This window comes from Pholis gunnellus, assembly GCF_910591455.1.
Source record: "Pholis gunnellus genome assembly, chromosome: 2".
Taxonomy (NCBI): domain Eukaryota; kingdom Metazoa; phylum Chordata; class Actinopteri; order Perciformes; family Pholidae; genus Pholis; species Pholis gunnellus.
Window position 1 is genome coordinate 12,860,383 of NC_136536.1, and position 10,874 is coordinate 12,871,256.

At 40.7% G+C, this 10,874-nt stretch overlaps 1 protein-coding gene across 1 annotated transcript; it reads left to right on the forward strand.

Moving 5' to 3' along the window:
* Positions 1 to 253: 253 nt before the first annotated feature.
* Positions 254 to 7,687, forward strand: cbx5 (chromobox homolog 5 (HP1 alpha homolog, Drosophila)). The gene is made up of 5 exons (XM_079174039.1): positions 254 to 385; positions 850 to 1,031; positions 1,746 to 2,010; positions 3,250 to 3,350; positions 6,307 to 7,687. The coding sequence occupies exons 2-5, from the start codon at positions 901 to 903 to the stop codon at positions 6,446 to 6,448; spliced, it is 639 nt and encodes a 212-aa protein (XP_079030165.1). The 5' UTR covers positions 254 to 385; positions 850 to 900; the 3' UTR covers positions 6,449 to 7,687.
* The last annotated feature ends 3,187 nt before the right edge of the window (positions 7,688 to 10,874 follow it).

Genomic DNA, 10,874 nt, shown 5'->3' on the forward strand with positions numbered 1-10,874 from the left:
CCTTTCTCGATACAGCAACGTCAACACACCTTTCACTACCGTAACATAAATACGAGTGTGTCTCACGTTAATTGTAAATCGTGTCACACACATTTATATTACAATAAACACGTTACAAGCTATGTAAGGATGAAGTTATACTCGTTGTAGGAGCATATTCGCTCGGCAAAATATGTGGGTCATCAGCTGACCTAGGGGCGGGTACCTTCATTGTGCGTCTTTACCGCGCGCTTTTTACGCACAGGCAAGCGCACAGCACCTTTATGTGATCCGGGCTATATGCTAAAGTAGCTCCAGCGTTGGCCTCAAAAGACCGCAGGTCCACAAAAGACACGCGTTATCGACGAAGTTAACCGGTCTGACCGACGATCTACGCGTCCAAAGGGTAGGCAATTGTCAACACAACGCGCAATGCTGCTGCTCACCGTTCAACAATTTCGATTCTGTATCAGTGTTAGCTGGTAGCTAGTAGCCGTTGAGGCGTTAGCTTGCGGGCTAACGGTACCTGCTTAAGCAAGTTTGCCTTTCGTGCCCATTGGGTTTGGTAGTTGCTTAGCAAACACAACCTCATGTCTTCATTTCTATGTGCACGTATTACGTTTTCTGACAACGTTATCTCATTTGAGCGAGTGGACAGCCACGGAGATGTATTCATCCAGCCTGTTAGTTTAGCATGTTTATCAGTTTTGTCGTGCCTGTTGCAGATTGGAGTAACGACAATGAAATGATGTTGTTAGTTGATCTACGACAGGAGCCCGTCTAACGTTAGCTAGCTACAGCCTGATTCGTCTGGGACATATTATCCATATCCTCTTTAACGTTAGCTTCTCCATCGTTTTCCTTGTACAGGAAAGTGCCATTGGCCTGCGACCGCGTAGTGTTCAACCAACAAACTTTGCTATGGGCAAAAAGTCTCGCGAAGAAGACTCCTCATCATCTGATGAGGAAGAGTATGTTGTGGAGAAGGTGCTGGACAGGAGAGTGGTGAAAGGCAGGGTCGAGTTCTTCCTCAAGTGGAAAGGATATTCAGAGTAAGTTGTTTTCTTTGCCAGTATGCGATGCAGTCTTGCACTAACACCGCCACAGATTATAAACTTACGTTACCTAAACGCCATCAACGAGGTGCTGGGCAATAGTGGAAATTATATATCGCAATTATTTCATATTTTTGGAGTGTATTAATGGGTAATGCGGGCTAAATATCTGTTGTTAATGTGGATATCATTAGCCAAGCCTGCAGGGACAAATTCAACATGCACATAACGTTACACTCAGTAAATTACATCTGTTTACTCTGATGCTGCCCCAAAGACTAGGACATAATAGATACTGAAGATGAATAGATGCATGACAGTGTCATGGACATCTAGGGCTAGGCATTATGGCTTCTGTCATGATATAGGTCATTTCATATCATGATAACGATATATCACAATATATGATGTTTCTGGTAGTTTAATAAAGTCTTATGACATAACCACATGGTAAAGCCTATGTAATAAGACTTTCTGCAATTGAATTAATTTCTGAAATTATAGAGAAACGATACATATTTCCAGCTATACCCTGACTTCATACATGCACCGAAGTGCAGAGTAATCAGATTAAGATAACCGTTGAGTGTGCTTGTTATTATCAATTTTGACGACGCGTATCCCGATATATGATTCAATCCCGATATGATTCCATTGAATGATGACGATGATATATCAAGCTTGTTAATAAAATGATGTGATCCTCTTCAGAAAACACAACACCTGGGAGCCAGAGAAGAATCTGGGCTGTCCTGAGCTTATTTCAGAATTCATGAAGACTTATAAGAAAAGCAGCAGCAGTGGCGGAAGCTCCACGCCCAGCAGTGGGGCCAGCAAATCAGTCACAGCCTCCTCGGGTCGCACCAAAGACTCCAGTAGCTCGAAGAAGAGAAGCTCTGATGATGAGGAGGAGGAAGAGGAGGAGGAGGAGGAAGAGGTGGAGGGTGGAAGTAAGCCCAAAAAGAAGAAGAAGGAGGTATGTAATGTGTTGGTGCTGTAGTTTTATCATCGCAAATTAAGTCTGCAGTGGGTGGGGTATCATTTAGTTTTTTATAGATACTTTGCACATGTGAAGTTGACTAAAAAGTAGCTTTCCACTCTTGAAAGAAACGATGGATTAGCTCTTGATTAAAACCTCATTGAGACCCCCGTCACAGCTGATGGGGGTCTTATCTTAGAAGAGAGAGAAACTGTCTCTTTTATGCAAAGCCTCTGCTAGTTTTCTTTGACATGCAGCTAACTTATATTGATTCAGTGGGTTAGGAAATGAGGGAACATTTCATACTTTCTCTGTTGAGCGATTCATTTTAAAGTTAATTCTCTGTATTAAAAAAAAGAATGTAGCTTCAAAACCAGCACTTGTGTCATATAACAATAACCAAAATGTAAGACTCTCTAGTCTAATATCATGCCATTGATATATTCCCCAGCCCTTCAATAATCACTATTTTAACAAAGTGTAACTCTGACACCGTATGTATTATATACAATTCAAATAGTTTGAACCCAAAGTGTTGCATGCCAGGGTAGAGGACGGTTGTCACCCTTTTTTGCTCAAATACTATAATAAATATCTAAATATATTCATTTGTTTTTCAGTCCAGAAAAGCTTAAGTGACCCTCGGTCATTATTGAACCAAAACGGTCTCTGCATTCAGGCTCTAAATATTGAGTTAGTCTGTTTTTCTTTGGGCCAGTCCATAGTATAGATGAGCTGATATTCATGTAATTCTAACCCAAAGCTAACTGTCTATTTCTATCGTGACGTTTTAAGGTTAGCTTTGTTTAAGGAACCCACCTGTTAATATTCCAGCTTGTTATAGGCTGCCTTATTGTGCACTTGACTCTGAAGGAGGAACCTGTTCCTATTTAAATCTGCACACATTTTTCTCCTATTCTTGTGCAACGCTTGCTCAGGGGGATCGTTGTCTCTTTCTTGTCAGTCTGGTTGAACCATGTACAAAACACAACTATTCTTTTACAAACTCTTCATACAAAATAGCATCTCTTTGTGTGGAGGACAATTCAAAGATATAGAGCAGTCCTTTCAGCCACCTGACTGTAACGAATAAAGGGTTTGTGGCCGGCGAGCCCAACCTTTTGAACGTCAATGTGTCTCAACGCCATTAGTCTACAATCCAACGGTTGTTTGTAACATACTCCAGTGTTTTTTGTATGCTATATAAAACACCTTTCTCTCTTTATTGTCCTCCAGGAGGACATTCTAGTTGCACGTGGCTTTGAGAGAGGACTGGAGCCAGAGAAGATCATTGGAGCAACTGACTCATGTGGAGACCTAATGTTTCTTATGAAGTGGTAGGTTTTTCTTTATCTGTTCATCTCCAAATTTGCATGTGGAACATAGTTTGTGCCCAATGTTGTTGTGTGAAATGTAATCACTATTCCAAAATACAGGAAGGTTGTCATAGTGCTAGGCGGTATACCGGTTTTAATTTCCCGTATGATATGAATTTTTCACATACAACTGCTGTCACTCTTCAACAGGCGGCTTAATAAATTGTTTGATTGCTATGAGAGCTGCGGTCGGAGCTAGTTTTCTTGTGTGTATTGAGAGGGACCCCTAGTCATGGTCATTACTTTATAACAATTAACAACCCACAACTAACGCTCTTTAACAGAGCAAAACACCACGACACAACAATCTGTGACACATAAACAATTTGTAACACTAATAATTGTACATTTATAAAATTTCACCGCCGAACTGCATGCTGGGTACAGCTCACTCGCCTGCTAGCGCAACAGTCTGCTAACAGCTGGGAGAGGCTCCGTCCTCCAGTAATGTTACATTAAAGAACAGAACAGATTGATGCAGGGTGAACAAAGACAGACCGGAGATGCACCGATAGAGTTTGACACATATGCAACGCTGATTACCGTGTAACATGTGTGGTATTTGTTATAAATGTACGTTGGTACATAGAGGGTGATAAGAAGCTGTACATGGAGGGACTTAGGACCCAGGGCAATGTAGGTGAAGAAACAGGAAGAGATAGAAGACACACCACACAAACAGCTGTTCACTGCTCATCATGATCCTGTAGAACAGTGATTCTCAACTGGTGGGTCATCGTGGACCCGTTTTCAGTGGGTCGCGGGCCTTTGCCTTACACAGCAGAGTTATTCACGCTCCTTTCCAGCATTTACGGCACTTGTTCAGCGCTGCAGGAAAAATACAGACCAATCACGTGATGCAGTTTAGCCAATCAAATGAGGGTATTCTGATACGTTTCCTGACTCCAGTGAGATGTACCCACACCGTGACACAGGGAGGAGAGACAAGGAAAGACGTCACAAACCAGAGCTCTTATAATGATATATGTGAAAGTCAATATCTGAATAATCTCTTCAAAGAATCAAATTGTCAAAAGGCCACAGTCCTTAACCTTTACGCTAAAAACACTGGTTTAAAGGTGTCTGCTTAATTAGTAATACTGTGATACCGCCAGAATTATGCAAAATACTGTGATACACACTTTTGTTCACACTTTTGTGCACTAGGTTGTCATTTAAAACATGTACTAAGATGACTAGCTATTACATCAAGGGCCCCCCGAATCAGGATGTTCACAGTGGGCACAGTGAAACCAGTGCATTGACTTTTGTATGTTTATTTGTCACACTTGTGGTTCACTGGTACATGCTTTTTTTGTTGTGCCCCTAGTTTTGTGGAAAGGTCATTTTAAGACGGCTAAAAAATAGAAGACATATTTTTTAATGAAATCCTTATTGAAGATATGTGGTTCTGTGGCCCGTGTCTGTACTCGGACACACTGGCTGTTTTTCTGAATGTTCAGGACGTCTCAAGTAGATGTGCACTGAACTTTTCTGCAGCATTCTAATCAACTGCATCTACAAATAAATGCTTCAGATACCACAAGAGATTTGTGACATGAGCTCAGGGGTTCTAAACATCCTCCACATTAAGTTTTAAGATTGTAACTTGTTACGGTAAGACTTTAGATGGGGAGGATAGTTTTCTGTATGAGAAAGTTTAATTTGTGAAAATTCTCATGGTTGTTTTCTCCTCAAATTCTATTCTTCTAATTATACATATGCCTCATAAGTACTCTGCGTCGGTGTTTCCACTTAATCAGGCACTTGGTATTCACATTTCCTCTGAAAAACTGGAACAGCGCTGGTGTCTAAGTGTTGACCCTTTGGTGCTGCGGGTGTTTCCTGCAACAGTTTCTATCTGTGCTGCTGCTGCTGCTGCTGCTGCTGCTGCTGCTGCTTGTGACCTGTCGGGCATGATTCTTTTAAACGGCAGCTCTGAATGTGCCAGATTGCCACTGACAAATTACCCATTAGCAGCACTAATAGCCTAGCTGTCCATTCGTGTACAAACAGTAAGCCACACCATAAAATTTAATGTCATTACATATTAGCTAGATGGATATATGTGTAGTACCTCGTCACTCATGCCCGACCAAGCAGCATTTCATGGTGAGGCAACAGTTGTACCTTAGCTGATTTGGTCATTAACTATTTTGAAATGAATGCTTAAAAAATCTATAGGAATATAAAAAGGAAACTAAATGTAATCTCGGCGCATCCCAAACAGATTCACAAGCTCCATCTGCCTACTTTTCCTGTAAGCACTATTTATAATGTGTTATCATGATTTGTAACTGTTTCGGTTTTGAAACATTATCCGACTCAAATTATGAAAGATAAGCAAATACTAAATTACACTGAAACACCCAAAACATAATTAGTTTGACTGACATGTTAATGCCAGTTTCATTTAAGTCTTAATGGCCTTTTTTTAGACGCAACGCGACAGCGGCGTCACTGCAGTCTGAAAACAATTATTTCCAGTGGCTTGTCCCGCGCCACTGCAGCTTTTCAGTCGTCCAGCAAAGCACAAGTGTGCTGAAGCCAGCGGCTAACGCAACTCCAACCAGGTTCTGTCTGACAGGACCTTAACAGTGGGGGGGGGGGAATAACGTTTATAAAAGCATTCACAAGGACCGCTAAATTATATATTCCCTGATTTAACAAAAAGAATAATTTGAAGTTAAAAAGTTTGTACGAAATGTCACAGCAATAGTGATAATTAAAATGTGTGCAATGTAATTAAAAGAACATCCAGACGTGTGTAGGAGAATGTGTTTATGATGTACACTTTTCTAACATATTCTAATGTATTGTTAGGTGCCATCTTTGACGAGCTCCAAGACAGAGATGGTACATGTATGGAAAAATGGAGTGTATTATCCAACTTCATCTGGTCCTTCATCTCTTGCAGGAAAGACTCTGATGAGGCCGATCTTGTGCTCGCCAAGGAGGCCAATAATAAGTGCCCACAGATTGTCATAGCCTTCTATGAGGAACGTCTCACCTGGCATGAAGACAGTGACAAGAAGGAGAAGGACGCGGTCACAGCATGAGTGCATCACCTCAGGAGGAAGCCGCACCTCCTCCACTGCAGGGACAACCTTGAGTCAGACATTTGTCACACCCAAACCTCCCATCTTTGCTCTTCACCATGTCCAAACAAAGACAGCGAACACAGTCGTGTTATCTCCATCCATGCCCCATTGGAGCACAAAGGCCCCAGACTGCTGAGCAGGATCCATCAGACAGGAGGGGGAGCTGTAGCAGACATGGGTGACATGCTACTGGGGAGGGTTTCTGCTGTTCTGTCTTTGTATTCTGTTCTTTCCTTTTTCAATGTCTTAACATATTCATATTTTAGTGCTCTCAGAAAACGGTTGTGTCAGTAAGGTATGTTGCATCTCTGACCACATGAAGCCATCTGTTAAAACGCAGAACATAGTCCAGAGTTGGTGAAAGCTGTGTCAACTGTGAGCTTGTCCCATGGCAGGTGCACCCCCCCCCCCCCCCATCATTGAGTCTGTATAGGCAGTGCATCTCTTTGCTCTAAGAACACCACTGAGGATAAAACTGTAGTATTAAATATTAAGGAAGCAACCACCGCAGCGCTTTCCTGACTGCATAATCACTTCCTTTTTAAAAACTTTTTATCTCTTGTCGATTTTTTTTCAGTTTGTCCTCTCTACCGGTACATAGCTACTCAATTTGCAAACTTGCAGAAGACACCGGCCAATATGTCTTTATAATGTTGTGATGATATCCGTGTTCATTTTTTATGAAATTGTCATTTTTATCTCTTATTTCCAAGTTTAAACATGTGAACGTTGTGTGGTGTTTTTTAATTGCTTTACCCTATCACTAGTTCAAGAAACGGACATAAATAAACAGGAAAATAAAATGTTTGCTCACTTCTGAACCTTTTTTTTTTTTGTATTGTTTGTTTTAAAAATTGCATTGTTATCTTTGGACCAGTCTCATGTTCACAGGTTAGACAATCGTCACTGTATCCACATGAAATGAAACCAGCATCAATCACCCATCATTGGGGGGCTGCCACCTTGTGGCTAAAAGATGGAAATCTTTTTGACCAAGTGACCATTCTCTCTGATGACAAACCTGCAGTTTTAATGATATTATGGATCTTGTTAGTTAGGGATACTTCGATAGTTTTTTTTTTTTTTTTCTTTTTTTTGCAGTGTAAGTGTGAAAAGAAAATCCACCTCGCAATTAGAGTATTTGTTGTTTATCATTGTATTGTTATTTTGAAACATTAAAACCAGTTTCTGATTGGATCATGCATATTCTGTTTGATTGGGATGAGTTATTTGATTTTTCTTTACCTTAAGTATTCAAGTTTTTTAGAAGGACGATGTTGCTACCTGACAGGCGGAGATCAATTCCTCTACAAGATAGATGTTGGTTTTGTAGTTTGGTCTGCTGTGCTCCAACATGGACTCTTTGGACCAAATTTTTGCGTCACAAGATCTATTTTTGTTTCCATTTATTTGTTGGCTTTAATCAGCATTGTTAATGAAGACCGTGACCTCCCCTTTCATACATACAACACATAAATAATGTCCCTCAATATCACTGGTTATGGTTTTGGTGTAATTTTCTCTCATTCAAAATATTTTGTCATTTCAGACCCGTAAGCTCTGAATTTTTTAAAAGTAGACTATTTCTTGTGTCAACTAAATGTTACAAATATCTGTACAGTAGCACCCTTTAATAAACATTTTCACTGTTTTTGTCAGTTGACTTTTGTTTTAATATGTGAAAGGAATGTCTGCAGCGAGATAAACTACAAATGTAAACCTGCAACCCGTGAGTAAATAAATTCCTGGGGGCCGGTAAGTTAAAAGAAAAAAAAGTCAAAATCACTTATTTAATGGAAATTCTTTTGGATGAAATGAGGGATAAATAAACTACTCTGGTCTTCAGCCCAACACCAGGACTCAGGATTTCCTCATATAAGGAGTCAAAAATAACCATATGCCCTGGGTGATTAATAAAAACCTATAAGTCACAAATATGACACCAAAGCTGTCAAAACAGACATTTTAATGTTTTCTTTGTTGAGGGAAATGTTTAGAGCATCAGATACTCTCACCCTGCAGATGGCGCTGTTGGACAACACCAATGCAAAAGTCATAACTAAATTTTTATGCCAAGTCATTCACAGTTCAAACAATGAAACACACAAACATGAACAACTCACAGATGAATCTTTTCTAACCAGCCTTTATATATTATTACACATCTTTAAGAGGGGGCATGGATTCATGTTGTGTTTACTGACACACATCCCAACTCTCTCCAGGACGACAATTAGTTTCTTCGTCACTATATGGCTCTTCTTCACATGTATGTCCACAAACTCGTCCGGTTGCAGTGAGGCATGCAGTGTTCAAACTTACAGATTTATTTCAAACTCTAGTGGAGATTCTAGAGACACCAGATACGGCATGGCTATTAAAATAGTACGATGCACTATATGGTGGTTACAGTGATACTTTTAAACTGCTTGATCGTTATTATTAATAGCCACTTAAAGCTTTTGTAATCATGGCCCCATAAAGGAGCTATATAGTATAAATTATCCTGTCAACAGCAAAAATAGTTTAATGTGTTTTCAGGCTGAAAAGGGTCTATCTATCAATACCTATGTATTTAATTTTTTTTAATTTTGTTGGGGGGGGGGGGGGGGGGGAGCATTCTATGTCTTTATTAGAAACATTATGTCTCATAGACATGAGGGTAGAGAGAGAAAGAGATTGAGAAGGACATGCAACAAAGGTCCCGTGCAGGATGCGAATCAAGGACATTATGGGCCATGCATTGTCGGCACCTTATAGCCCCTGCAGGCCATTGAGGCACCCCTTTGTTTGATGTAATGATGGAGCCATAAAAAAATGCAGTCATTGTAAGCACCGCATAGCTTGAATAACAAACTCAATAAACAGAATATGTAACAATGTAATATGTGAGAATTTCTTTCCCCCTCAATTAGAAAGTGACTCAAAATATAACAAGGAGGGAGCAAAAGCATTCAAAATGTAAGGAAGTGCCTCCATTTTATCACAGTCTGGCCACCATGCAAAAACAGGAAATTAATTGTTTCTTATAAATAGAAAAGTGTCTCTGGAATGGGGACCAACTGCAGTATCAGTGATAAACTGCAGTAAAGGTTGAGTCTAATCCTTGTTCTTCTCTCACCACCCTCTTTTTCTTTCTTACTGCCTTTTGTAGTGACTCTTTCTCTCCCTGACATGCACACACACACACACACACACACACACACACACACACACACACACACACACACACACACACACACACACACACACACACACACGCACAAAGTGCGGCTCAGTTAAGTGATGGAATTTTCCTAGCAAAAAGGCTTTTACACTCCAAATGGAATGCAAAGGTCACTAGTAAATTTCCAGCCCCTGGGACCATTAAGCTGGGCAAAGGGAGCGAGCAGCAGGCTGTTTTATGGAGCCTGGAGCTGTCTGCTGACAAACCCAGGCCAGTATTGGTTGGGAAAGCCACAGTGGCACTCATGGGAGCTCTGCCTGTGATCTGTGTGGCAAATACTGATGTAGAGGTAATTCTGGTACGCAGTCGACTGACGTGCAGAGTGACGCTTCACCAAATCTAAAAATCTAAATTAGGAGAATCTGATTCCAGCCTCGTGCAAAATACGTGTAGTGTACTAGTGTGTACTTTATGTGTGGCAGAGTCAGTCAGGAGCTGTCTGTTCTTTGTTTAGCTAAGAAGGGCTTTTTTTTTTAAAGTATACATTCATAGGCTTTGGACAGTGCACTAAATAATTAATAGATATTTTGAAAATATACCTAACACAGCAGTATTTATCTTAATTAGAGACACAAATACTGCTTTTCTTTTAGCCAGGTGTGTCTGCTAAGTATGTTCTTTGTCCCAATAGGGATCATATGTGAAAATATAGCTACACTTTTGGTGTAAATATATTCATTCATTTATGCGCATCCGCTTCGCTGTACTTCAAACCTGGTCCCTTCTGTACCAGTAACTTCTCGTGCAAATGAGTTCCTCAGGGCGCTGCCCACGGCAGAGGTGGGTCGTCTTGCAGCACATTACACCAAATGAGTGTCGGGGGAGCTGTGGAGAGGGAAGGGACTGCTGCAGTGGGCCTCATCAGTGCCACACAGCTTGTTCAAGGATACCACTGAAACAGCAAACAAATACATGTGCGCTCACACAGATAACACAAAAGCACAGCGCAGAGTACTACTATCCTATATATGAAAGAAAAAAAGAGTTGTATTCTTCACTTAGTGTCCCAGGGAAACTGTGAAAAATGTCTCTAAAAGTGGCGTAAGTCATAAGTATCACACAGGCCGATGTAATTTGACGTGGCCTTTCCTCGTGCTGTGATCATGGAGGCACAGCTGCCCAACAGCTGTGCCTACATTTTCTTGTTGCAACCAGATA